Genomic DNA, 27935 nt, shown 5'->3' with positions numbered 1-27935 from the left:
CCCCCCCCCCCTCCTAAACAGTGCACTGTAGCCTGGACTTCCACCAAATGGCAATGAAACAAAATCATAACATGCCCCTAGGAGAGAGGCCCTTTGCTGACCCTGACTACAATTCCTGCTAAAATGTCATCAGAGCATTGAACTGCTGCATTAAGGAATTTAATGGCATTTGATTATTTAATATACTGACAGTCTGTTCTCAGGAGGAACATCTAATGGGTCAGTCCAATAGAAGTAAGTACCCGTCATCATATTTCTTGAAGGCAGGGGATAACTGCAAAGTGCAGGACATCTCACTACCCCTTTGTTTACCTGGTCACCTGGTTGTCCTTGAAAACCTGTAATTCCTTTAAAACCCCTTGGTCCTGGGAAACCCTGTGATCCTGGAAAGCCCATCAGTCCAATGTCACCGTGGTCACCTGGCAGTCCTGGGACACCGTTCTTCCCTGGAAATCCTGGGGTGCCTCTGAGACCAGTAGTGCCTTTTTCACCTGAAGTTAATTGCAGAACAAGGTAATGATCAATATAGTCAAGCCATTATTTGACTATATAGCTGTGCTTTCACACTTGGTATATTGCTTTAGTAATTGCCCAAAGAAACTAGCACTGATAGTTTTAAGAATCTGTGAACAAAGTAAAGTTGCTGGATGTTACTGCAGCTATGAAAGCCACCAGCAATTTGTACCAGATGAATGTGTGTGCCTTATTTTATGGACTTACCTCTTTCCCCTCTAAACCCGTTCTCACCAGGAAACCCTGGTTCCCCTTTTTGTCCTTTCTCAAGACGGATGTTAATGCTGCCACTGTCTCCTGGAGGCCCTCTTTCACCTGTGAACCAAACAGATGGAATGTAAGTAAATACTCATGAGCGACGTGTCCCGAAAATCAATTTTAGTGAAGACTTCCCTAACAGAGAAAGTCTTCAAATATGAATGCAGTTCTCAGTTGTTTCAGCAGGCTCAATGCTAACAATTTATTATCCTCTTGCTTTTTAGTTAATTCAGTAGTAACTCTGGAGATGTTAAATTAGAGTTATTCCCTGTTTGTCTGGAATATGAAAGATGGCAATTGTATTGTCCACTCCACAGCATACTTTCTGAGATTGCACCTTGGAGCAATTATTTCCTGTATGCTTTACATAGATTGACACAGACAGTATGATAGAAAACTTGAAAAATCTAAAGTTTCAGATGCGTACAGGACAAAATTCAAGGTTTGTTTAAATAAATGATCTTACTCTTTTTCATTTAGTGATAAATGCACCTAATGATCTGAGTGGAATTAATTTTTCTTTAGTTATTTTTCATTATGCATTCATAAGTGAGATAACTGGATTTACTATCTCTGAAAATAGAAGTGAATATACTCTTATAACAAAAAGTAAATGTATTCCGAACACAGCGGTAACAAAGCTAAACACATAAAGAAATAACTACAGAGTGAAGCGGAGTTTTTTTTACAAACCTTTAAATCCCATATCCCCACATTCTCCACTGGGCCCAGGTGGACCCATTTTTCCTTCTTCACCTTTTACACCGGAGATTCCCATTGGGCCTTGTGTCCCTGGGAGTCCTGGGAATCCTTGGGGTCCTTGAATCCCTTTGCTTCCTGGTAATATTAAATGCTTTATTTACATATTCAGTCTGCTACGCTGTTGCTGTCATATTCTAAGGAAGAGTGTAAAGCAAAAGGCAGGAAGTTTAGAAGCACCCCTTAAGAAAGGACTTTACTAGTAAAGCTAGAGAATCAATAATTGGAGTATGTTTTCATGCCAAGATCAAACTTATCTTGAAATCCAGATTGCCTTGAAGTTAACAAACGTCTCCCCCATCCCTGCTGCTACCCCTGAGGATTTAGGGTAAACTTGCTACTAAAGCACATTTCAAATACAATGCATCGCCTAAGACACCACCAGATTCTGCATGTGGCTACTGGAAATCACCACTCCTACTGTCCAGAAGACAGACAAAGGAGAACAGGATTTTGCTACAGTAACTCAGAACTTTTGCCCATTAGCCCAGTGATGATTTGGGACCAAGGTCACATTTTTTACCGGTATTAGACATAACATGAAGCTATTTCTCCACCTATTAATCAGCATACAATCACAGACTGCTCAGTAAAGGAGATAGTCTTGATGTAATAGAAAGTACGTTGTTTTTATAATGTATTATAACAGGAACCTACTATAAATAGTCAGGAAATAAGACATGGAAATATATCAGTGCTGTAAAACAACTAAAGCACCAGGATGCACTAAGATGCATCAAACTATTTCCATCCCTTTGTTTTTATTATGAGAGAAATAACAAAGGATGCTATTGTTATTGCCTCTTCCCTGCTGCAGGGTCTTATTCTCGAAGCTGGAAAAAGAGGAGTCTGCAAAGTACTTCCTGGCTTTAACAGCAGTAGAAATAGCTCCCTCTACAAGAGAAGTTATAGATGTGGTGGTTTGCAGGATGCTTAACATACCTGGTTGTCCTGGAAAACCAGGTGGTCCTTTATTGCCTGGAAGTCCTGGAAGTCCTCGGGAGCCTGGAGGACCTGGGGGACCTTGTGAGCCGGGAGAGCCTTTGAGACCTTTAATTCCTGGTGACCCAGCTAGGCCCCTGTCTCCTCTCTCACCTTTAAAGCCTGGTAAGCCTGAGAAAAAGAGCTTTAATTTATGTATGGAAGTGCAGGAAAAGGCTTGAGCAATTATATCTAAAAGGTGGAAGGTGATAGATTTTGGTATAAATTTGAGTATCATCAAACATGGCAAAACAATTTGGAAACTTTGTTATACTGGAACCCTGGTTCTGCCTAGATTTTTCACCTGGAATTTTTTTTTTTCTTGTATTTCTTCAGTGAGAGACATATCAGTACAAGCACCCTGTGAAAAATCCCAACTCATTAGTAAATAGTTTTGATATATACGTCTCCTAGGTCTCCCTAAACTCTTCCATTTAAGAATAAGGAAGATAAAAGTATCACAGTACTCACAGGAGCTCAGTTAAGCTACTCGAGACAAGAGAGTAAGAGATAACTCTTCTGTTTATTACGTTACAGTGAACACACTGTGATTTGGCCAGTTAAGGAACAGTTTAGGAAGGGAAGGAAAGTTGGGAAACATCTGAGACACACACTGTACACTCCTTGAGTTTAAGGAAATGTGCGAAACATAATGTACACCCCTACTAATGAGCAGTCCCCATGGAAATATTTGGCATGGTGACCACAAAAATCATGTGATTAAATCTGCTAGAAAAGATGCTTTGAGGCAACCTGATGGATGTTGTGTACCTTGAACTCCTGGCAGGCCCATGGCACCTCTGAGTCCTGGTGGCCCTGGTAAGCCTGGGTCACATGGTGGACCAGGGAAGCCTGGACAGCCTGGTACTCCTCTATCGCCTTCCGGGCCTCTAAAACCTTTGGCACCTGGAAATCCTGGGGTCCCAGGCTGTCCTGGAAACAAAAAACATTAATGGAAGTAAAACATTGTATATTCGCCATTCCTCAGAATTCCTAATTGTAATTTTTAAATCTACATGTTTAGTTATTATAATATCTTACTTATCATCTAGTTTTTGCATAGTTTGTGGAAACATGCTTTTCTGCAATTTAGAAGTGGCTGTTGTGCAGAGGTTCTTTCTTTAAGGAATGAATACGAATTCAACCCTCACCTATAGGCAATGATGACTGTAGGGCATGAAAAACTAGTTTCTGCTGTGTAGGAGCAGAATGGAAGGTGCTCACTGGCCTGCACCAGCGAGGCAGCACTGGGGCCAGTTCTATGGGTGTTCCCTGCACGGGAGGGGGTGTGTGTCTGCTCAGGGCTGGGAAAAGGAAAACCTATAAAAGGAAACAGCAGTATCTGCTATGAAGTGGGCAGGAAGTGGCACTGTGGAGACATCTGCAGCAACCAGCAAAACTCCCCTGCAGAAATGAGCAGTGTAGTGCCCAAAATACTGAGGATTATATTGTGTAAGTCAGGGCAAAGAAATTCACTCCTCCCTCCCTGAGCGTTCTCCCACTTTTTGCCAGTTCTTTCAGATTTGAGTAAGCAATCTGAGGCAGGGACTATCTGAGGAGGCCCTCAGCACATATGGCCACTAAGCTGCAAGTGACAGTAAGAATAGGAAGCTGCATTTTTACTCCATGGACTGGGTAAAGGCGTCTTCCCCTTCCCGCAGTGCAGATCTCCTTAGTGGCTGATCAACCTTAACTGTAAAAGCATCAACACAAAAATAGGGTATACTGCTCACAGTCACCATTGTGGATCCAGGTAAAGAGTAAGTTTTATCTGAATCAGGACTGACTTTGCTCAGATTTTTTCCTTTGAACATATGGAAATGCTTCATAAAAACTGGCTCATACCTCGAAGCCCAGGAACGCCTGGATCACCCCTTGCTCCTTGTGCACCAGGGGGTCCTGGCAGTCCCCTGTTGCCTGGGATTCCTGGAGGACCATACGTTGTATCACCTGGAACACCTTTCTGACCATCTATGCCAGGTGGACCTGGGGGGCCATTTCTGCCATCAACTGTAGATCCTCTTTCACCTTCATCACCAGGATCGCCAGCTCTGCCTCGAAAGCCTGTTGATAGGATTGTAAAATTCAAATAGGGCATAATTCAGAAGTTGGGGTTTTTTTTCCCCACAAACTCTGCAATATTATAATGCAAATTTAACTGGAATTAAATTACCACTTTGCAAAGAAAAATATGTCATACAGGTTTCTCGTTCATAGCTAATGATACACAAGGGTTGAAGGAGGTAATTATTCCTGTGGGAAGTGACAGTGGTTCTCTCTGGGGCAGCATCTATCTTGTATCACTCTTGTCCATTTCAATCCCTTTGCTAAAATGATACTAATTATTCTCAGTTTTCTGAGAATATTACCTCTCTGGACACTGAACTATATGTTATTGCAGCCCCTGCAATGCTGGAGGAAAGAAAGGGAAGCTGGTAAAGATTCCTCCTCCATTAGCTTTCATTGAAATGTGCTTCCTATTCTGTTCATCCATGGCAGCTACCTTACCCTGCATGTATGTGTTACAGCTTGTATGTGTACACATACCAGCATGTGGTAACACATACCAGCATGTATGTTACAACTTGACCAGCAGGTCTCCTGGATTAAGAAAAGCACAATTCACCTTCTGGGCCAGGGATTCCTGCTCCTGGCCTGCCTCGATGGCCTTTTTGCCCATCAAATCCATTTGGTCCAGGACGACCGGGGAGTCCTTTTAAACCCTTTGGTCCTGGAAACAGAAAGAAAATATGTAAAACCTGGCCAGAGCTCTAAAATGTGTGATCTAAGGAAACAGCATTGCATCTTTGTCTCATCCAAATTCATGTACTTTGAAGACAAGTGGATTTCATCTGCTTCTGACATTTTGGGCAAGAGCCACCACCCAAGTGACAACCAAATGCATGGCTGCTGTTTTTATAAATCAACTTGTTCCCTAATCCATAAACAGCAGACTGCAAATCACCAAAGTAAATTAGAAAAAAAAACCTGGCTCCTATAACATTCTAATGTTTACAGAATATCAACAATATTAACTTAGCAAATGACAGGTGTCAGCTCAAATTCTTATATTGTCCTGTGTTATATGCTGCTTCTGGAACAGCGCACGTGAGCTCAATACACTCATCCCTGTTCTTTCATGTCTCTATATATTTTAGCTACCACCCACAATACTGATGTCAGGGAGCTGTGTAATACCATATTAAGGAGCTTGAAAATCCAGTATTTCTATTTGTTCCGATCAGGATTTTCTTGGGTATTTCAAATGTTTTGGTGACCACAAGAAACATTTTGCCAGTTCCTTGATGAGTTCTTTGAATTTAAATGAAGTTGAACAAGTTGAAGTAATGGTAGTAAGTATTCAGATTTTAAGGCTCAATTGCAACTTGCCATGAGCAATACTGTTTTAGAAATTAAAGACCTACAGCATATCTTTGCCTCACACACCTTTTTATTTTCCATGGTATCCAGATGTACGTATTCTAGGTCTTATCTGACTCCAGCCATCTGCATATTTTACAGACTCTCTTATGCATTTTAATTGAGGCAGGACAGAGCTCCAAGCTGCCTTCATTTAGTCATTTCTATGGAGGCAGCCTGCACGCCTTTTGATCCTGCAAACTGCAGCTGTCTAGCCCTTGGTTCTATAGATGAGTATATTCTTATGCATTTGCAGTTTTACACTAAGACATGTATCTGCTGAAAAGGTAGAACAGCATATCTTTTTAGGATAGCTTTTTTTTTTTTTTTTTTTTTAGCAATGTCAAACTCTGTTTCAAATAAGACAAAAAAATCTCCTATCTGTAAACATACCTTGAACACCTTTAAAACCTGGGGGGCCTGGATCTCCAGGGTATGGTAACGTAATGCAGACAGTCTCACCTGAAGCGAGAGGGAGAAAGAAACTGGACTATTTAATTTCAGAATAAATGGAGTCTGAACATTTACTCTAATATTTCTGTTTTTTTTTTTTTTTTTTTTTTTACTTAGCAATGTCAAACTCTGTTTCAAATAAGACAAAAAAATCTCCTATCTGTAAACATACCTTGAACACCTTTAAAACCTGGGGGGCCTGGATCTCCAGGGTATGGTAACGTAATGCAGACAGTCTCACCTGAAGCGAGAGGGAGAAAGAAACTGGACTATTTAATTTCAGAATAAATGGAGTCTGAACATTTACTCTAATATTTCTGTGGAACTAAACAATCAGATGTGCAAAGGTAAAGAGAAGGGACTGTTTATGCACATTGTTATTTCCATATTACTTTGGGTTTGATGGAGAATCTTAAAATATATTTTTCTTGACACTTATTTCGTATAGATTTTTTGGTAGTGATAAAAATGTTGTAATACAGTTGTATTCTGCAAAGACAAAGATTTTTTTTTTAACTTGTTGCAGAAATTTGTCTTTGCAATAGTCTCCATTGCAAGAGATAAACAGTATTTTCATTTCAATTCTATATACATTTCTGGTTCATACATGTTCCCATCAGTGTAGTTTGTTTTTTTTATATTTTGGTAGGGATTTTTTATAACCAAAAAACAGGCCAAGCTTTAAGTATGAGTTGTATTTTCCTGCTGCTTTAGCAAAAAAGCATTGCCATGCAAATCCTTACAACCAGGAATACTCTTCACTCCAGAAAATAATTCCTCTGATACTGTGCAATTGGTGCTTTGCAGGTTTGAGGCCCCTAGCAATTCGTATTCCCATGAGTGTCTGCTGCTAAATGCTGACAGCATTCTACCTTTCAGTGGTCATATTTCACGTGACAGCTGAGCTTGCCAAAATTTATTTTCACTATGAATTAATAATGCTGTATATAATACATACAAAACTGTAATGAATGCTACCAAACATGTATTTTATTGTTTGGTTCTTAATGTAAATATTCACAATTACCTTTCTGGCCCTTTGGACCAGGTGGCCCAACACTACCAGTATCACCAAAGTCTCCAGGGCTACCTCTGACTCCTGGAGGGCCAGGAAACCCCAAACCAGGCAATCCCATCTGTCCTTTTACCCCAGGAAGTCCTGGGACACCAGGGAATCCTTTATCACCTGGCAATGGTACTCCAGAATCTCCCTAAAAGAAAGAAATTGTTGATAAGAAATAACACGAAATATCAAAAGCCATGTTAGAGAATTATCTGGAAAAACCTCTCTTTCACAATGAAGTGACTATATGGATAATAGTAGTAGTTTTAAATATTCAAGGGCAATAGGAACAAAGGGTAAAGTTTTGTGGGTGTTTTTTCCTTCCTGATTCTGTAATATTGGCACACAGTACATGCAGACATTATATTTAGGAATACCAAAATAAACAGTAATACTTCCAAGGAAATAATTTTTCAATAGATAAAAACTATGGTTTTTTTTTTTTTTGAGCTAGGCTAACATAAAATGATAAAAGTGATTAATCTGCTAGAAATCTGGAATAAAATTATACTTTAAGTAGCTAGCGCTTTCATAAGACAATATATTAACTGAAAAGGAAAAAGATTCTGTGAAAATCAAATGTACCTCAGCTCCTTTTTCCCCAGGCAATCCTAGTTCCCCGTCTCTGCCGTCATTACCTCTTTGGCCTGGAAATCCTGGAACCCCAGTAGGACCTCTTTCACCTTTTATTCCTTAAAAGAATTTTTAAAAAATTAAGTATAATATTTGCAGTGAGTTTTGGGTTTTGTTATTTCTGCTTAGGTAAATACTGGGTAACCATTCATCATATCTGTATGATAATTTCCAGTTCTTGAATTCAAATTTCCTTAATGGGGTATTTTAGGCTCAGTAAGGCATGTGGTTGCACACTTCATGGAACAACTTGGTCTCTCTGTAGAAGACATGTTTACAGAGACCAAGAGAACGTGACTTTTATTCATGCTATATAAAGACTGAAAACATTTTTTCTATTTAGATCAGTCAGTTTTATTCTTGATTTCAATGACATCAGGATGTAGCAATGCCATATGATGCAGAATATATTCATCAATATTCCCAAAAACATTTTTAATTTTTTCTTTATTCTTTTTTTTAACCCTAGATTTCTTTTGCACTGATATTTATGAAAATGCAATTTTTTGCATGAAGGACAATAAAAATTTTCTAACCCAAAGATTGATTTTGCTATGACAAGAAATCATTTGCAAATAAACAGTGAATGTTTTCCCTGCTCCAACATCTGTAAACAAACACAGGCATCCAAAGCTCTGCTAACTTTTCACAAACAATAAGATGGTCAATCTTTTGTCTGAATAATTAGTTTAGCATTTCTAACAAGCTTTGCCATCAGATTGCTGTAATTTCTTGTTCTCTGTTTCTTTTGCTTTTGCAAATCATAACCATAACCATGGAGAGGTTTTGATCTATTTAATTACAAGAATTTCAGTTGTGCAACTAGTGGCCTATTGTTTCTCTTCAATGCCCAGTCAAGAGTAATTTTTAGAAATAGAAGCAGGAATCTGAATAGCCATTGAGACTTTGAGTGGCTTCTATACAATAGCATTTCTTCATGATTTCACAATAATTGTAGTCTGCTTAGTCTTTGCTATAAAGACCTCTGTAAGACCCTGATTATCAATCATATGACATGAAAAGTCATTTGTTAGCATTAATAACAAGCTGTTAAAACTGTTTTATGACTGAACTGTAGAATAAAAAACAAAATCCTGTGTTGATCTTGTGTTCAGCAAGAAGAAAACGAACATGATGGTACCAAGAAAGCCGTCAGGATATACCTGACCTCGAGGCTTCGGTCACTTACTAAATTAACGACTTTAATAAAAAGTAGATGAATATGGTTTTCTCACACAATGCCTAGGAATTGTATAGAAAACAGAAAGGCTAACAATAAAATGTGCATTTACCTTTTATTCTAACTCTTCCTGGATCTCCCTTCTCTCCTTTTTCACCATGTTGTCCAGCAGAACCAGGTATCCCCTTAACATTGAAGAAAAAGTCAGTTATCTCCAGCAAGGAATCAATGTGGGGATTGAGGGGAAAAACAGGTATCTATGTCTAGCTCTTGCATTGTTTCCCAAAGCCAGGCCAATTAAATTAACATACCAAAAAGAAACGCTTATCTCTTTTGGTGTCTATAAAGTTGTGTGTGAAGGGCACCTGGCCTTTTCAGCCTGGCTCTGCCAAATGCACAGACAACTATAAGAAACTATAACGCTAGAAGAATCAGGTCCGTGGCCATATACAGCTGTAGCTGTAAATGTAAGAATATTCAGATACAAATCAATTCACAAGCTCTTTCCACCACAGACTCAACCCACAATCCACGGAGGCTGCACAGGAAGGGATTTTCGAGCGTGGTGCCTGCTGGATGAGGCTGTCCTTCCACAAGCCAACATAGTAGCAGGTAAGTGACACTTCTTTGTGCTTTGCACAAAGCTGCCAGCAAAAAAACTCAATCTACATCTAGTTAGGTACCTGGTATTGTCAGAAGAATCTATGACTTGACAAGTTTATAGAGGATAAGAAGTAATTTTTTATGTTTCTATGTATCCTCCAGCAAGACTGTAAGAAGCGATAGTAGATAAAACTTTCAGGTAGTTTTCCAAGGCAGTTTCTCCACCACTTGGCTTAAATGTCTTCCAGGTAAGGGGTAACTTGATGTTATTTATTTATTGAAGTTCATGAAAACTACTCACAGGAAGCCCTGGTGATCCCATTGCACCGGATATGCCTGGATCGCCCTTTTCCCCATGTCTTCCAGGGTATCCCATTTGTCCTTTCTTTCCTGGAGTACCTGGAGGTCCTTGCATACCACGGGGACCAGGAGGGCCAGCGCTACATGAGCAGAGGCCTTGACTTCCTACACGAGTGCATCAAAACTACATTGAAACGGCTGCAAAATTAATACACAAAATACACAAAAAATAACACTGTCCTTCTTTTCTGTGTGAGTAGTGCAGAGACTGTTTTATCTCATTATGGCCTTCAAAGGAGTGAAGCATATCAGTCTCTTTTTACAGTGCTGAATAACCGCTGCACTGACATGACTCTACTGACTTAGAAGCCCCAATGCTAATAGGCCATTTAACTCTACACTTTGATGGGCCTTATCTTCTAAGTTACCATAAACTTCTTGCAAATTAGGTCTGATGTATCTGGCAAAGGTCTCATATTCAAATTGTTGCTCTCCAGGCATACTTACCCTTTTGTCCTTTTTCACCTTTTCTTCCTGGAAGGCCTATCTGACCTTTTGCTCCAGGTTCTCCGGGGATCCCTCTGTCAGTACAGATGACACCTTTGAAAAAACAAATTGTACATCTACTATAAATCAGGTTGACTGTTTCCACAACTTGGCTCACATGTTCTCTTCTCCCTTCTCTTGTTATCCTTATATTATAGATCTTATGAAATGCTTTACAAGTTGTAATATGATCTATAAGCAACAAGAGTCAGCCTGGCTAGAGCTGATGTTGACACATGGTCTTATCATTGCTACTACTTCTTCCTTTTTCCACTGTAGAATTTTATGACTCTTGTTTCTTTACTAAAGGATGCTGATTTGGGTTTCCTCCTCAGTTTGCTGTGTTTTTAACTTCAAGTGATATATTTTTAGGGACATTTTTCATACATGTTATTTTGTGCATTTAAATTGCCCAGAAAACTATGAAAATCTTGACATCTCACTGACTGACAACTAATAGGAAATAAAACATTTCTACAACTGTCAAAATCCACTTTTTAGCTGTATTTTTTTTTTTAAGGACGAACAAAAGTAATGAATCTGTTAATATACAGAATGATATTCTTGCCATATAAATTGCTGTTGAACCTACTGGGTAGTCCAGGTAAGCCTTGTCTTCCTGGCTGTCCTTGTAGGCCTGGTGGTCCAGGAAGTCCAGGTCTTCCTGCAATTGATTCACCTGTTCCAGGGAAACCAGGGTCACCTTGAAAACCTTGAGGTCCTGGTGCCCCACTTACTCCTGGCAGGCCAGGCAGACCTATAAAGAAAATAACAGTAAATAGCCCATACAGCTTCACAGTAACAATTACTACAAGATATCAAGGAGGAAATTACAGACTATTCAGAACTGTCCTGAAGAAGAGCTTCTATATAACAAAGACTTAAATCTGAATCTTTAGCTTTCCCAGGATTCCCAGAAAAAGAGGCTCCTACTTTAGACCTTCAAATGCTGCTGCTTCTCCTCCTCCCCATTATCTCGTTTCCAGACATCCCAGTTAATCTAGTTCCTTATACAGAGCAAATTCATCCTCCTGACTTTCCTTTGTATCTTTTTGAGATGGAGAATAGAACTTTTGAGCACAGCACTCCATATACGGGCATAACATGTATTTGCAGTGCACAGTAGTGTTCTGCTTTGTCTTCTGTTCCTCTTCTAGTAATTCCTAATGTTCTGTTTGGATCATTTTAGTTCTTTTTTGGCCACTAAGATCTGAGCTAATACTTTTATTGAACTCTTTGTAGAGCTCAAATCCTTAAGTTGGCAACTTGTGTCAAGCAAGAACAAAACACAGTTTTCTTTTAGCTACTTTCTTCCCTATTGGTATATAGTTCACATTTTATCCACTGCTTCTCTTACTTGTTCCATCATCTCCTGGTCTTCCCATCAGACCTGCAGGACCAATTGGTCCAACTGACCCCAGATCACCATCAGGACCCGGAAATCCAGGATCTCCTTGTGGACCTACACAGAATTATAAAAACCTGTGAACTGAACAACTTATGCAATTGACAGCTTAAATCTAAATAAACGTGCAACCAAAATTATAATTTGGGAACTACAAAAAAGTAAAATACAGTAACTTCTTTTGTCTTTGTGAAACATTTTTGAATGTGTAACAATTTTATTTTAAGGTGGGAGGATTTGGTTATTTTTCTACGGATTCCTGCCCATTTCGTGGGCAAAGTTTTAAGTTTTCATCACTCCATAGTAGCATCTTTGTGCTACATATTTCAGAATGCCAAGACAAGTGTTTGCCAAAAATAAATACACGTAGCATTTAAAATGTTATGCACATTTGGCAATTTGGCATTGAACACAGGGAGGTCATTTCAGGATCATATTAGCTGAAATTATCCCAACTATATTTTCAAAATTGCTATAATGAATAAGTTGAAAAATTGCAATTACACAGTGGTGAAGAAAACCAGAAACAGATACAAAGGGTTTAGTTAAATTGGAAAAACAAGACACTGGTAGTAGTTCTGTTCTCAAACAATTCTGATAAAGGCCTCTTTCTTTGAAGAATGTATCTTCTCACATACCATGTACATGATTAACTTTAAATGTTACTTGAGATATGAAGCATGGGGTTAAGTCTTTTGTTGCATAGGCTGGAAACACACAGAAGTCAACAGAAAAGAAATTTGATTTTCAGATGAGACCCCTATCTAATGGGGAGGTTCGGATGAACTGGGGCTGTGTTGTAACTTCTGTGTTCACGATCAGCATCTGCTGCCCTAGAAATACAATTTATGAGAAGTTCTTTGTTAAAATGTTCTTAGAATACAGGTTCCCCAAGTGTGAGATGCCAAAGCAAATCCCTTCCAGGCAGCAGGCTTGGCTCTTGCCCACTGCATTCTGCTATGAGGTAAGACCTTACACACACCTTTTCACCAATTAAATTATAAAGATGGGGATAAAGGGAGCTGAGACAAAAAACCAGCCTGAGGCTCAGATAATAAGGTATTCTGCTGGGAATACTCGTTGCAGGATTTCACCCCTGCTATGCAATAGGAAGCTTAATTGTAGTCTAAAGTCTGTGTGTTGTGGCAATTCTGAAAATAGGAATTCTAAATTACAATGGGACACCCCGTTTTCTCATTTGCCATCCATTATCCAGCATGGGCTTATTTTTCATAGCTTTTTCCCCGATATGCTTAGGTCAAATAACTGGGGATAGTCCTGCAGATCCAGCAGTGACTGTACGCATAAAAATCTTTGACACGAACATTTAATCTGAAACTTGAATGTTTAATGTAGTTCCAGATCAGTAAGAAACACAGAATATGGCCACTAGGAAGGTAATGTTTTAGGATCCTGTCCCCTGAATCCCTAGTGAAGACTTTCAAACACCTTAGCAAAATAGGTCCTACAGCAGAAAGACTAGTTAAAACTATCTATGACCTTTTATAGGAGGCAGAAGAGTTCCAACAGCTCCAGGAGGACCTGGGGGCCCCTTTTCTCCTGGATCCCCCTGAAAGAGTCCAACAGTAAAAGTTACTGATAGATACAAACATACAGAGTGCTAACATGTAACTCAAAACTGTAACAATGGTGGGGCATGTAAGGATGCGACACCTATCTCCTGGGAAACTTGATTTTGACACTTCATAGCATTTAAAACAGGCAACAAGTTTTAAAATAATCATTATCTTTCAGGATACCAGTGACTAAACAGTAATATACCTATCACACATATCTGCTTGACTCTTCAGAACTTATGACTGCTGAATTTGATTTCATTCATGTATTGTAAAGACAAATCAATTACAGTAAATCAGTGCGCTATTTAATTGAGACAGTTTGATTTAACAACCAAGCTGTAATTATTTGCCTTAAAATTCTATAGCAGAATTTGGAAATTACTTCTATGATGACAGATAAGCGTTAAGAAAGGAGGTTTCACAATCTGACAGATACTATTGATGGTAAGAGATACTCAAAGTTCTCGTAATAAGTTTAAAACATCTGCCTCGGGGAGACATAAAAGTGCCTAGTAATGGCAAGGAAAATCACTTCTGCTTGGAGGATTTCTAAATTAGCTTGGATTTTGATATTTAGAATTGCAAGTGAAGTGGATGTCAGGGAAGTCTTTTATGTGGCAAATTGTATTAGACTTTTTGCTTTGTAGATTAGGAATCAACCCTGCTCTCTGCAGCAAACGGGAACTGAGAAAACAAGAAGGCAAATGTGGGAACTGCGTAGTGAGGTTGCATTCCTGGGACTGGAGTTCAGGGCTTTTTAGGACATGGACAAGAAGAACTGGGAAGGCAAAACTGGATACCCATTCTTACACAAGGAAAAACAAGGAGTCCATGCTTTTTTTTTTTTTTTTTTTTTTTCTTTTTATTTATCGTCTTGTGTGACTCACAAAGGAAAACAAAGGGGTCACTGTTTTTTTTTTTTTTTTTTTTTTTTCCGTTAATTGATATCTATATGATATTTAAACAGTTCTGGAGCTATCACTAACAGCTTGTCAAGGTCCTCTTCACCTTTGGCCTTTTAATTGTCCTTTTTCCTTTGACTGTATCTTGCATAATGAAATAACATCGTGTCATCTTTGACTATTTTGAACAGGAATGTAAATTTGTCTTCCCTATTGACAGAGAAGAGTCTTCTGTGTGGCAGAAAAGAAAAAATAAACCTAGCATTTTTCTTCCTCTTATAAACTTACAAATTATTCTGAGATACTTTTATCATCATTAAATTAGTTTTGTATGAAAGATTTGTACAATAGACGGATATCAGCCAAGTCTTATATGACTTTCATGCTGATTTTAAAATGACACAACCAGAACACAAAAGAAAACTGAAGAGTCAATGAGCCAGGGTCAAAAATTTCAGTTCTTGGTATCTCCGTAAATTCCAGTGGTGGTCTCTGAAAATCTGTCTTTACGCTGTTGGGTCTTATAGACCCACTCTGGATGGCAGCTTCGTACTTGCTGTGTTTTCACTGTTGGTACACTCCTGCATAGTGGCATACATATGTTTGGATTATTTTGTTGACTGATACTGTTTTCTCTTCCCAAAAAAATTTCAGAAGACTTGACTTGCCACCGGTTTATTGAAAAAAACCAAATACCAAAAACATCCAACAGAAGCATATCTCTCATGTATAACCTGGAGTCTTCTTAAAATGAAAGCTTATAATCACTTACCAGTTTTACTGACATCCCTATTAAGCATTAAACAAACTGCATTTCTTCTGTAAGTTTTAAGCATTAAACAAACTGCATTTCTTCTGTAAGTTTCTATAGCTTTATATAATATCAATGTCAATGGAACATTTTGCACTTCCTGTAGAAAGATCGTTCATTATTTTAATGAGACGCATTCCATTAGTAGCAGAGACAAATGGTCTCGGAGTGATTTCAACAGGACTCATCCTCTCTTGTATTTTGCCTGAAGTTGCCTTCTGTCTTTTTTCATACTTATCACAGAATGGTTGAGGTAATAAGGGACCTTTGGAGAGCATCTTGTCCAACTCCCCTGCTGAAGTAGGACCATCTACAGTTGGTTTGCCAAGGACCATGTCCAGACAGCTTTAGAGCATCTCCAAGGATGGAGAGCAGTGCTGAGCAGAGAGCAACAATGGCCTCCCTCAGCCTGCTGGCAATACTTTTCCTAACGCAGCCCAGGATGCCATTACCTGCCTTTGCAGCAGGGGCACGTTGCTGGCACACAGTGTTGCTACGGGCTGCGCTTAAGGATCAACAGGTATGCCCACAAACCCTTAAATCCATTCCTTGCTTTAAGCAAAAGTTAACATTTTTTAAAGATGAAATCTACTTTGAATGCAACTGTTTTTTTCCTCACTCTTTCTTTCTCTTAAATCTGAATGTATCTTAGATTCTATTTGCATATGTTTGTTTCTGGAAACCGACATGAGGACGGGCTATTCTCAGAGGGTTTTAATCATATTCTTGTTCCTCCAGTACATGTGATTTTTAGCAGATAGAAGCAACATCTGGTGAGGCCAGATGAACAGTTGATGCAGACTAGATAGATCTGCACTTTGAAGGAATAATCAGATTTATTCAAGTAAAACTACAGCATGTGTGCAATCATTCTGAATTTTGTATACCTGTGTAAGTTAACTTGTTTTGGTTTGGTTCAGTTGTGTGGTGTTTTTTTTTTAAGTTGTGTCCATACTTGATTCGTTTTCTTTTGCTCCGTGTATTAGCAATTGGAATTTCATCTTTCCAACTCATTACTGCAGGCATTCAAACTTTTCCCTAGTATACTCTACCAACAATTAATTATTCTTTGCTTAATGTTTATAGTGTTAATTGATGGCTTCTCAGGCTCTGGGCTAATCAATGGAGACTGAAAAATGCACTGTTCTGTCTATGCAACATCTTGGCTCGAGTTTATTAATGATGCTCCAAACTAGAACAATATGCACATCAGGGTGAGTACTTTTTAACAATACAACATTAAGGTTTGATTCTAGTTTGTGGGAGTAATGGACTGTAATGATCTTTCTGTTAAGACATGCAATGTTTCTATCTAATTAGTATCTGAATGATCCCACATTGTTGTGAAGCTGCTAATGGGCAAATGGCAGAAAAAATGAACATCCATGGACAATTTTTTTTTTCCCCAAGTATGACTATATAAATGAAATCTTGGCTGAAGAAGCTGATGTAGTACTCTCCTAGCAGTCCTAGCTTTGAAACAAGTAAGCCTGTGACTAAGCCAGATGTTTTTATTGTACTTTCACTTATTTACTCCATGTGCTTGTCATTTCTCATTTGTAAACCTGATTCTTGAAAACCTGTTTGTTGCTTTTTATTTGTCAGCTTTCAACTGTGTCTTTAGCAGTATACTACTTAGGGGAAGTTTGGACCAGCCACAGTTTATTTCCTTTTGTCATCACAGATTATGTAGAGCATGTTCCCAACTTAACCTTCAATTTATAACAGAAGTGATTCTTACTAAAATCTCTTGAGTGTCATTCCTCTGATTTCACAGGTGCAACCACTTGTGCTTTAAGGAAAGTTACTGGTTTATATGCAGCTTTCCAAAAAGATTATTTCAGAGAGGAACAGACACTTCTTGACTTTTGTATTTCACAATATTTAGAGGTAAGTTCGTCAGTGTCACGATTTCTGCAGTATTGTTTTTGTCCTCTGTACTGTGAAAGCTTTGATGACGAGCTTTTTCAACCCTGCTGTCTGTACTGATGATCCTGTCACCCACCTTCTTTGTTGCAGCATTTCACTCCTCCTTGTGCTCATATACTGCTGACCACTTGCACACTATCCCAGTGACTCCCTAGAGCTTCCCCCTGGCTACATTCACTGCATCTTTGCTCCTTCTAGAGTAGCATCCAGAACTAGCTTTTCATTCTGAATGTGCTTCAGCATCGTAGATTCCATAGAAAATATAATAGTTTCCCTTCATTCAAGCTTTTGTTGTTAGTCAGAATTGCAATATGATCATTGGTTGTGCAGCCTTCCATGAATTTATATTCTGAAATGTCACTGAACTGGCACCTGGGTCTTCTGAAATGGCATTAAGCATCTCTTCCATGCTTTTCAGATGAATATTCTCCTCTTTTACTGTTTAGCTCCCCAGATGTGACAACTACACTTCTAACCCCTACTGGAAAGCAGCATGTGTTCTAAAACAAACAAAAACAGCTAACATCGTCTAAGCAAGCAAAAGTAGGAAATGTTTAATCAAAGCTGGTGTGAAGGAGTCCAATCTCCATTCTGGTAACCATCTTGAAAAAGCTCTTATGTGAACAGGTTGAACACATGCAAAGAGACTTTGGTAAAGCATGCAAGCAAGCCCATCTGAATCAAATTTTGCCACCTCATTTGATGCCAATTATCACACTAGCTCAGGGACCAATGTTTATAGTTCCTTTACCTAGCATATGTCTCTGGGAAATGCAGCTCAACCACGAACAACTTGCAGAGTACTAGAATTCATAGATTAGATAGCTATACTGGTGCAGTTAAAGGTAACTATTGGCAATTGGGATTAACCAATTCCTGTGGTGTGCAAAATGAAATTACCATGAAACAGGAATGTTTACTTAGGTTGTTATTTGCTACCACTTTGTTAGGTAACTATGGCTATCATGAGAACTGTACATCTCAAAAGCAGTTGTGACTGTAGAAAAGGAAATGGTCTGATAAGCAGGTATGTTTGGAAGGAATAATTGGCATTTCTATAGGGGAGTGTGTGTGCATGTGCACACGCATGTGTGTTTGGTGGCTTTTTTACCTGCACGCCTGGATAGCCAGGTTGTCCAGGAAAACCGGCAAATCCCATTTCCCCCTGGAAAGGGTCACATAAAAATAATTTGATTAATCCATTAAGACATTAATATAAGTAATTGAACAAAAAACAGTCAGGCAGTCATACAATACTGTCATGTTGTAATAGCATCTGCAGTTTGTTTTGGAGAATTCTCAGGGTTTGTAGAAGTGATGGTATGTTTCACAGAATCTCTTCTGTTAAAAAAAAAAAACAACCCACAACATGTATCACCAGCTTTAGAGTGCCCAGAGGGGCACAGAACTAGCTGGAATACATACCAGCAGACTCTCATAGACTGTCTGCTTCATATAGCTGGAATTGGTTTTCTTCCTGCTGAACTACTATTGCATGACAAGCAGCTGCATATCAGCTCCTCCTCTCCTTTTATGATATACTAATATACTCAACCATCCAGTATTCAAACTCTTCAGGTAGGCCATGGGAAAAAACAGAGTAAAAAGTAATTTTGCAGATAAAACAGTCACCTGGAACATAACTCTAGATGCAAATATCTGTACATTAATGTGATTTATTAATAACATGATCATTACCTTAACTAGATTTGAAAATGAGCTGGAGAGAGGAAACAGGAAAAAGGACAAGATGTGGATCTCTATACCTATATCTGTTATTCTTTACTCCAGTAAGATGATGTAAGTTCATAGTTAACATTTAGCAGACTTAACAACAAAAATGGAATTTCTTGAGCCACAAATCTAAACAAGACATGCATATAACACAAAATTACAAAAACAGTGTCACCGTGGTGACCAAAGTTACCATGCTGTGTAACTTTTCTATCGTGTTATATGCATGTCCTGCTGGCTTTTCCTTCTGCTTGCAACTTCAGATCCCATTAGCCACTTTCAGCCAAATTTCAGAGTGGCAGAAATTCAAAGACAAAGAGCTCATACATCCTCTGTGGCAACAGGTAGCAGGAGAAAAAGGAAGGAATGCATTGTGAGCTATCAAGTATGCGGAAATTCCAAATCTGCACAAATCCACAGAAAACCAAATCTCACTAATCCCACTGTTCAGGGAGCTGCTTATACTTTATGCCTTCTTACCTTCATCCCAGGAAAACCTGCAGGTCCATAAGAACCAGGATCACCCTGATAAAAGCAAGTAGAATGTGAGCTCAAACAGAAAAAGCTTAGTCAAAATTGCGCTTATTCAGAATTGCTGAGCAGTTAATGCTCCTTAGCTAATTATTACTTGGGATATTTCCTAGTAATATTATTATTAAGAATTGCTGAGCAGTTAATATTTCTTAGATAATTATTACTTGGGATATTTCCCAAAAACTTCGCAAAGTTTTTGCAAATACTTTATATGAGAGATGGGCATGACTTTGAATTATAGCCCAAAATAAACCATACAGGTCTTCACTTAATTTTTTTTAATCATATTGCCAAAGCACAGTAGTGGACATGCTGCTCCATGTGAGTAGCGTTATGTAAATCAGGCACAAGCTCCTGTAAAAAACTGCAATCAGCAGGTATGGAATACATTAAAATTACTGTCTTAGTACTCCAGAGTACTCCAGAGAAGCTTTGTGTATGCAGCTCTAAATATTTAGAGGATAACTGTACAGATTCACTTTCTTTCCAAGGACAGAAAATCAATATGAACTTATGTTTAAGTCTGAGACATGGTGAGTCCCAGGGCAGGACTCCAAAGTATTCTATACAGATAATATGATAGATTAGTTTTAAAAAATCCTTAAAATCTGCCTTGGCAATGCAAATTTAAACTGCTAAATATATTATGAACCTAATTATAGTGAATTTGTGAAGTAATTTATTCTGCAACTTCCTTACCTGCAATCCAGGGAATCCAGGAATGCCCTTTTCACCTTTTTCTCCTCTCCCAAGTACACCCTGGAACATTCAAAATACTTTGTTTAAACAAGATGCTGACTGCAGTTTGCCATAAATTTTTGATTTTGTGCAGATTTATTAAGTTAGGTATATATTAGGTTAATGATTCTTGTTTCACTTGCTAGGCTCAATCACTGGGGCTTACTCCATACAACACGATCAGTGCCTACATAGCTTCAGTTACTCAAGGAACCTGCTATGGTCTCTTCTCCAAGCTTAATGAGTTTTCAGCAGTTCAATCTGTTTTTTTTAAAGCTTTGGGCATCTTTTGGCTTGCATCAGTCAATTTCTCAGTTCCTACTTATAACTAACAACTGTACTATTATCTACATGGACAGCTAATACTGGAGCAAGAACATAAAGCCCATCTTTTTCAGAGTAAATCTGCTATAGAGAGACCAGTTTTGTCTCCTTTTCCAGTGCTAAGTGGAAACAGTGGTCTTTTTATGATGCAAAATGAATTTGTGAAAAAGTGCTAGGCTTAGAACTCATAAATGTGATGTTCAGGCTTCTTGTTTCTTCTTTTCTGCCTACAATGCTAAATAAGTTTTAAGCAGGTCAAGGGAAGTCATTCTCCCCCTCTATTCTGCACTGGTGAGGCCACAACTGGAGTACTGTGTCCAGTTCTGGGCTCCCCAGTTCAAGAGGGACAGGGAACTACTAGAAAGAGTCCAGCGTAGGGCTACAAAGATGATTCAAGGATTGGAGCATCTCCCTTATGAGGAGAGACTGAGAGAGCTGGGACTCTTTAGTCTGGAGAAGAGAAGGCTGAGGGGAGACCTTATCAACGCCTACAAGTATCTCAAGGGAGGGTTGAAGGAGGAGGGAGCCAGACTCTTTTCAGTGGTTCCCACCGAGAGGACGAGGGGCAACGGGCACAAGTTGGAACATAAGAGGTTCCACTCAAATATGAGGAGAAACTTCTTCACGGTGAGGGTGACAGAGCCCTGGAACAGGCTGCCCAGGGAGGGTGTGGAGTCCCCTTCTTTGGAGATTTTCAAAACCCGCCTGGATGCAGTCCTGAGTAACATGCTCTAGCTCTAGGCAATCCTGCTTCAGCAGGGGAGTTGGACTAGATGATCTCTATGGTCCCTTCCAACTCTAGAAATTCAGTGAAATTCAGTGAAAACATAGACTCATTCTTTTGTGCTCAGTTATCTTCTGTTTTTCTGAGATCTGGTAGTTTCCTGCCTAGGGATTTTCCTCCTCCAAAACTATTAGCAATAAAGACTCTGGAATCTTTTTTTGTGGCTGCTTCTGCTCAGCATCCAGGAATTCCTTACTGGATGTTTACCAATGTTTAAATTAATTATGCTGATAGAAGGAATAGAAAAGCTAGAATAGTTAGCAAACAGCGACTCTTTCTCCAAACAGGTGGCTCTGGCTTCTCTACTCTTGAGGATACCTATAATGTGAAGTTAAAGGCTTTCCCTAACATACTTAGGGAAACATACATCATGCTGCATTAAGAACACATGGAGATCTTTTCTATTTCTCCTCTTGAGAAAAAATAATCTGTGCTTCTATTTTCTTCACAGTTCCAGACCATTATGTGTCAATAGCTGAACTGAAAACAACACTGACCTTTTGCTACCAGGCAACATTCAATAGGTACATATAAAACAGACTCAGAAACATTTTCCAACGGTTTTGAAATATTTTTACTTTCACACTGATTGGGGTGGTGATTAAACTTCACAGCACAAATGCTGTTATTTCTTCAATCCCCTTGTGCTTTAAAAGATTAACATAATAACCAGAGAAGGACTTTGCCAGCACCATGGAAGAAAAATAATCATCATATTACTTACTTTGGGTCCACGTGGCCCTCTGTATCCTGTTACTCCAGGTAGTCCTTTTTGGCCCTACATATACAAGGAAAGGTTTTGTGTATGTTAATACGCAGGACATACCTATGTGCTGTTTAACTTAAGTCCTGCATTACAACTGTTAAATAGTATTTTCTTAAGCACTGGGCCTGTTCCTCAATGTGTACCAGGCAGAAGACAATACAAAAAACAATTATGTACTGATTTTTATTTCTGTTAACCCTGTCAAATCAGTATAATGACTGTGGAATGAGATAGATGTATCTTTGCAGGGACCTGCTAATTGGGGCTTTGTTCCTGCAAACACGCGTAACAGTAATTCTTCTTTGTTTGCTGCTCTATTTAGTTTGATGCAAGTATTCTACACTTTGATGCGTAGCCCCAATCTGAATGGATGCATGGCTGGCTACATGGTCACGATCATGTCGTGTGTTACACAGCTGCACGGGGAGTTTATATAAGTTCTTTCGGTCCTTTCCCTCTTCCTCGTACACCTGTACACAGCCACCATTTGCATAACCAAAGCCCAAGATCCAATATGTGAAATTTATGAGTTCCCTGAGTTGTGGCTGCAAGGGCTGGCAATGCCAAATTCACTTTTTCGTTTGTGTATTCCAGCAAATCAGACTTGAAGACACAGAGACTCCAATACATGGCTCCGTAATGCAATTTTTGTAACTCCTTTTTAAGCAAACATTCTAATGTTTTAAGCAAACATTCTAATGGTTAATAACTTGCTACAGTAGATATGATGTTGAAGAAGTACAGTAAATAACAGGAACTTGCATTAAAAATAGACAACAAAATCACAGTTAGTTTTCATATTAGAGGAGCACCCTAGAAGGTTTAGTGTTCATAGTTCAAAACACTACACTGGAGAAATCTCAGAGTAATTGCCAAAGATCTGAAAAAAAAAAGTGTTAGTGAAGAGTCACAAAAGAGATTCAATACCAAAATAAACAACTTTACCTGAGATGCCCAAAATATGATTTGCTAATGACAAAAAATGAAGAAAACCAAAGCAAGAGCAGTATTTCCTTTCTGCATCAGGACAGTATTCCCTCAAGGACATGAGCTAAAGTACATATGGGCTATAGGACGGGTGCTGACCAGGATTTCTACTGATGCTGATGGTTTATTACAGAAAGAAAGATTTGTCTTCTGCCATCCTTCCAAAACTTGTATCAGAGGATTGTACTTGCCAAGTTGAGCGCAGTTAAATATGAAGACAAATTAACACCTTTTCTCCTTTGAACAGATGAGCTCCAGGAGGTCCAACTAACAGTGGTAGCCCAGGTGGCCCAGGAAGTCCAACATCACCCTGTGGAAGCCAAAGGAAGAGCAGAGAGACATTCTGTTCCATGCAGCATTTCAGAGACTCAGCATGTTTTCCTGCTGTATTACAGCACTATGTATTTCTGTACTCAATAAACGAGTACTTGTACTAATATCCTTACATAAATAAAGGTTTGTACTGAGATCTGATGGCCCCTCTACTATCTTCCCAGATGAGCAAGGTTGACGATCTTAATCCCCTCCTATTCTCCTCAGTCATTAAAATTAATGTTATGGGTAAGGAAATAAATGAGAAGTCTGTACTCATAGCTCCTGCTTTGAGTCCGCTGTGGAGACGGTCAGATCTTGTGTGTATGTACAGTCTCTCGTGTACCAGACCAAAACCTTTGAGTGCAAGGCTTTGTGAATGTAAAGATGAAATTATTCATTTGCTATGGAATGTTGTGCATGTTAGAAACTTGTACAAATTCTAAGAAATGACTGGACAAATTCATAGAAGGAAATCAAATATTCCACATTGGTTCTATAAGTCCTAGGTATGCTAACAGGTGGAGACTGGGAGAGGAATTATTACATGCTTGTCCTTTTCTTACACTTTCTTGGCATCTGCTGGACATAGCCAGGGATGAGATTCAGTGACTGATCTGGTACAGCCACTGTTATTGGAGGGTACTGTTGTGATTATTTAGGCAGTGTATGTACAGAAGGTAATTGCTATGTAAATGCTAACTAACATATTGATTGTTCCTTTTCAAAACCCCTAGAATATGCTTGATTCTTGTATGCAGCTCACTGAAGTAATCACTTCCACACAGAATTAATTGATTCAGTAACTTCTATTAGTTCTCCTTCCATTGTAACATGATTAGAGCACACAGCCACAAATGAATGGGTTCCAGGGAACCCAACAAGTCTTTATTATACTTCTAACTCTACAGCAACAATATATTTAACAATGCTTGATTTCTTTATTAATATTTGTTTTCTTACCGGCTCCCCCTTTTGTCCATCCACTCCAATACCTGGATTTCCCTAGTTAACAAAAAAATGTACGCAGTTTGAAGATAATCAGAAAATGCTAACATTAGAATTTGATCAAATAACCCCTTTGAAAAACTTGGTTATGAAATAACCATAGGGGACATTTCAAATATTTGTATAATCTATTATTTCACTAACAGCTTCAGGAAAAGTCATTGCCTACCTGTTCACCTGGCAAACCAGGGTAACCTGGAATACCCTTTGAAAGAGAATGAAGACAAGTTATTATGTCGGATTTAAACAGCTTTTCTTTGAAAATTACCTTCTCTTGCCAGTTGCACCTAGCGGCTGAATTTCCTCTTGGGATGTACCTATCCCAAAGTGCAATTTACTTCACCTGGTCACTGCTTTCACAAGGGCTGAACTCTGGGTTCCCACTTTCCTGTCTCCCACAAGGTGGCCTTGGGGAAAGGGAATAAGGAGAGAGCGCCAGGAGCATTCCTCCATGACCACAGTCGACTGGGATGAAACACGTTCATGCAGCCATGGGAAGGAACAACATACACTGCAATTCCTCAACTTCCAAACTCATAAGGTAAGGCAAAAACCTCTTTTTACCATCTGCCTCAAAATTTATTTCTAAGGCTTTGATTTATATTAAGGCAAGTTCTAAAATTGGTAGACCAGAATCTATGCATATCCTGAAAAAGCAAGGCTGTATAACTGTGGTGATCTTACAGGCAAGCCTGGTTGGCCTGGGTATCCAGACGGGCCCGTTGTACCTCTTGACCCTCTAGGTCCCTGGAAAAGATGGCAAAAGGTCTGTTTGTGAAAATACCAAGAGTTTACTCTTTTCTCCACAAAAATAGTCCCTCCAAAATGCCTGCATCACTTGGAGTCAGTCTCCTGGTGACTGCATTTCACCCATGGCCTGAAGCTTATACCATGCCTGAAACCTCACTGTCACTACAGCAACTCAGCACCAGTTTCCAGATAATGCTGTGCAGATACTGGACAATGTACAGTTTTATGTTATTAATGAACTGAAAGAATACTTTGTCAGTAATTGTGCTACCATGTGGGGATTTGATTTAGTTCATCAGTGAATGTTTTTTTTGAAGGGCATAAGAAGAGGAACCCAAAGCAACAAAATTAAACTCTCTTTTCTTCTCACATTATTTTATGGCCAAAATATGGTAGTGGGCTACTTGTTCTTGGGAGATCCACCAGATACTGTTGAAGAAGTCGTCCCATCTCTATGCCTCTTGAATTTCAAAGACCAAATATTCTGCAAACTGTAAGTACCAGGGTGACAACCGCTCAATGCACAGCTAATGCAGATGGGTATGGTCTGTTTCTGCTCCTTTTCAGCCAGCACATTTGGTCGTGGGGGCAGACTATAAGGACTCGAGTTCCACTTCATTCTGGAATTTTGCAGGGAGGGAGAAACCCCGATATTTCTTTATTGTACTAAGAAGGAAAAGAGCAAAGATCTTGAAGACAAAAAGCATGTATAAAACCACTGACTACTTACGGGCATGCCGGGGGGACCAGGATCACCTCTGTCTCCCTGTAACGACAACCATTTAACAAATGAATCATCATAAGCTTTATTGTGGGTATTCTCTAGCTTTACAGCGATTAAGATCACAAGCTTTCTGTTCCAATTGTATATTTGCTTTTAATCTTACTTTGCATCAAGCTAAATTAAACAGTGAGGAGTTAGGAGAACAATTACGTTTGCCATACAAGATATGACTTTTTTCACAATCAGATACTTACTGGAGGTCCTTTTCCAAAATATGAAACATACACTGAATTTCCTTTTTCTCCTTTTTGTCCTGGATTTCCCTTTAAAGAAAAAAAGTCTTTTAAAACATGATCCACTTACTGATATCCTATACTTCTATGGAGACTGAATGGTAATTTCTCAGACTGTGCTTTTCTGGTGTCCATAAATCACTAGGTAATCCACTAGAACCATCACTGCATGACTGTTTTGCAGCTCTTTTATCTAACAAGATCCTTAAAAGTAAAATTGCCTTTTGTAAAGTTGAGCAAAACAGCTCCTCACAGCTTCTTGGCTCCATTAGATGCTCCTTAGCTTTTGGGTACTTCAATATTCTACAGTCTTCACAAATCTTGCCTTCAGTATCATGTATATTGATATGCCTAACTTTTATTTCCATGAGTCAGTGGCTTTAAGTATTAGCACTCTGCCTTCTCCAAAAATTCATGCTGTGATTTAGGAGAATCTAGTGTGATTCTGCACAGAATTAAAAACCTGAAAGTATGGACTGTGTTACATGCATAATCTTCAATGTTTCTATCTATTAGGAAATATGTTTCACAGTCTATTAAAAAAAAACCTGATACCTAAAGGCCCAGTTTTTTAAAAAAACTAAATTCCCATGGTACTTACTGTGGAGTCCTTTATAAAACTTGCTTATCTTAGCACCCTCAAACCCTCAATCTGATTTAGCAGGAACAGATTATTGCTTTTGCAAAATTTTAATGGTAATGCTCAATTGACTTTAAGACTATAATGTGTACGTATCTGGAGAACAGATATAGAAGACATTATTTCTGAAGTTTTCTCGTTTGAAATCCGAATGTACCACTTAACTATTGATTTCAAGAAAATGAGATACTGTTTTTCAGAGAATTTAACCACTCTAAAACTGTATTGGCTTCCTCATATTATACACTGACTGCTCAAATCCTGAAGTCAGAATGGAACAGGGTAAGTACTTAGCCCTGGAATAGTACAATAAAAAGAAGAGTTACAGCTGTCTGCAGCTGCATATAGCAACAGTAGACTGGATGCAGATTACAGGTCAAACAACAGCTGCTGGGGAACACATTAAACACATCAACACAAGTCTTTGGTTATTTTACATGTGATCTCTTGTGTGATAAAACATCTTGAGTAGATTCAGTTTGTTACCTTCTCTATGACTTAGGTAAGGGTTTACAAATAGAAACTACTTTCTTTTCCAATTTAGTGGTGAGGTAAATGTACAGATTCTATAAGGTAACAGAAGTAAAGCTGATAAATGGGTTCATAGTGTTAAATAAAATTATACGGGACAACATTATAAATAAGAATGAACTAGTAATTGTAGCTGTAATATATAGTCAAGTTGTGCTTGGTGCAACAGATTGATTTGAAAATAGGCATATGCACAGAGAAGCTGGAATAGCATTCTTGTACACAAGCAAATATGGTTAGTATGTCTTGGTTTTCTGGGTAGCTAAATTAATTTGCACTGGAATTTTAGTGTGCGTATCCAAAGCTACATGCCTATTGTGTCTCCCATTCTTTGTAGGTTGCAAATACCTCTCTAGGTCTGCCAAAGAGCATGCTCTTGGAATTGGGAGGATTTATACTGTAAATAAATCCTGAGGCTGTCCCATGCCTCATTTTTTCCTTTATGTCATTTGGCTAATTACAAAAGGCAAAACA

At 38.8% G+C, this 27935-nt stretch overlaps 1 protein-coding gene across 1 annotated transcript in view; it reads right to left on the bottom strand.

Moving 5' to 3' along the window:
• Positions 1-27935, bottom strand: part of COL4A4 (collagen, type IV, alpha 4) — a 72770-nt gene that overhangs the window by 19842 nt on the left and 24993 nt on the right. Inside the window, exons 8-33 of the mRNA XM_014960637.1 lie at positions 26252-26320; positions 26004-26039; positions 25208-25270; positions 24693-24728; positions 24479-24520; positions 23433-23513; positions 22175-22228; positions 20304-20363; positions 19551-19595; positions 18448-18501; positions 13615-13684; positions 12067-12171; positions 11302-11466; positions 10671-10763; positions 10165-10328; positions 9373-9445; positions 8033-8139; positions 7412-7595; positions 6557-6625; positions 5138-5242; positions 4357-4575; positions 3283-3444; positions 2473-2643; positions 1465-1608; positions 721-828; positions 313-491 (exon numbers count right to left, since the gene is read on the bottom strand). Coding sequence (XP_014816123.1) covers positions 313-491; positions 721-828; positions 1465-1608; positions 2473-2643; positions 3283-3444; positions 4357-4575; positions 5138-5242; positions 6557-6625; positions 7412-7595; positions 8033-8139; positions 9373-9445; positions 10165-10328; positions 10671-10763; positions 11302-11466; positions 12067-12171; positions 13615-13684; positions 18448-18501; positions 19551-19595; positions 20304-20363; positions 22175-22228; positions 23433-23513; positions 24479-24520; positions 24693-24728; positions 25208-25270; positions 26004-26039; positions 26252-26320 — 2658 coding nt within the window. The remainder of the gene's footprint in view (positions 1-312; positions 492-720; positions 829-1464; positions 1609-2472; positions 2644-3282; positions 3445-4356; positions 4576-5137; positions 5243-6556; positions 6626-7411; positions 7596-8032; positions 8140-9372; positions 9446-10164; positions 10329-10670; positions 10764-11301; positions 11467-12066; positions 12172-13614; positions 13685-18447; positions 18502-19550; positions 19596-20303; positions 20364-22174; positions 22229-23432; positions 23514-24478; positions 24521-24692; positions 24729-25207; positions 25271-26003; positions 26040-26251; positions 26321-27935) is intronic.

This window comes from Calidris pugnax, unplaced genomic scaffold (assembly GCF_001431845.1).
Source record: "Calidris pugnax isolate Ruff unplaced genomic scaffold, ASM143184v1 scaffold398, whole genome shotgun sequence".
Taxonomy (NCBI): Eukaryota; Metazoa; Chordata; class Aves; order Charadriiformes; family Scolopacidae; genus Calidris; species Calidris pugnax.
The sequence above is the reverse complement of the archived record's forward strand: the minus strand, read 5'-3'. Positions and strand labels throughout refer to the sequence as shown.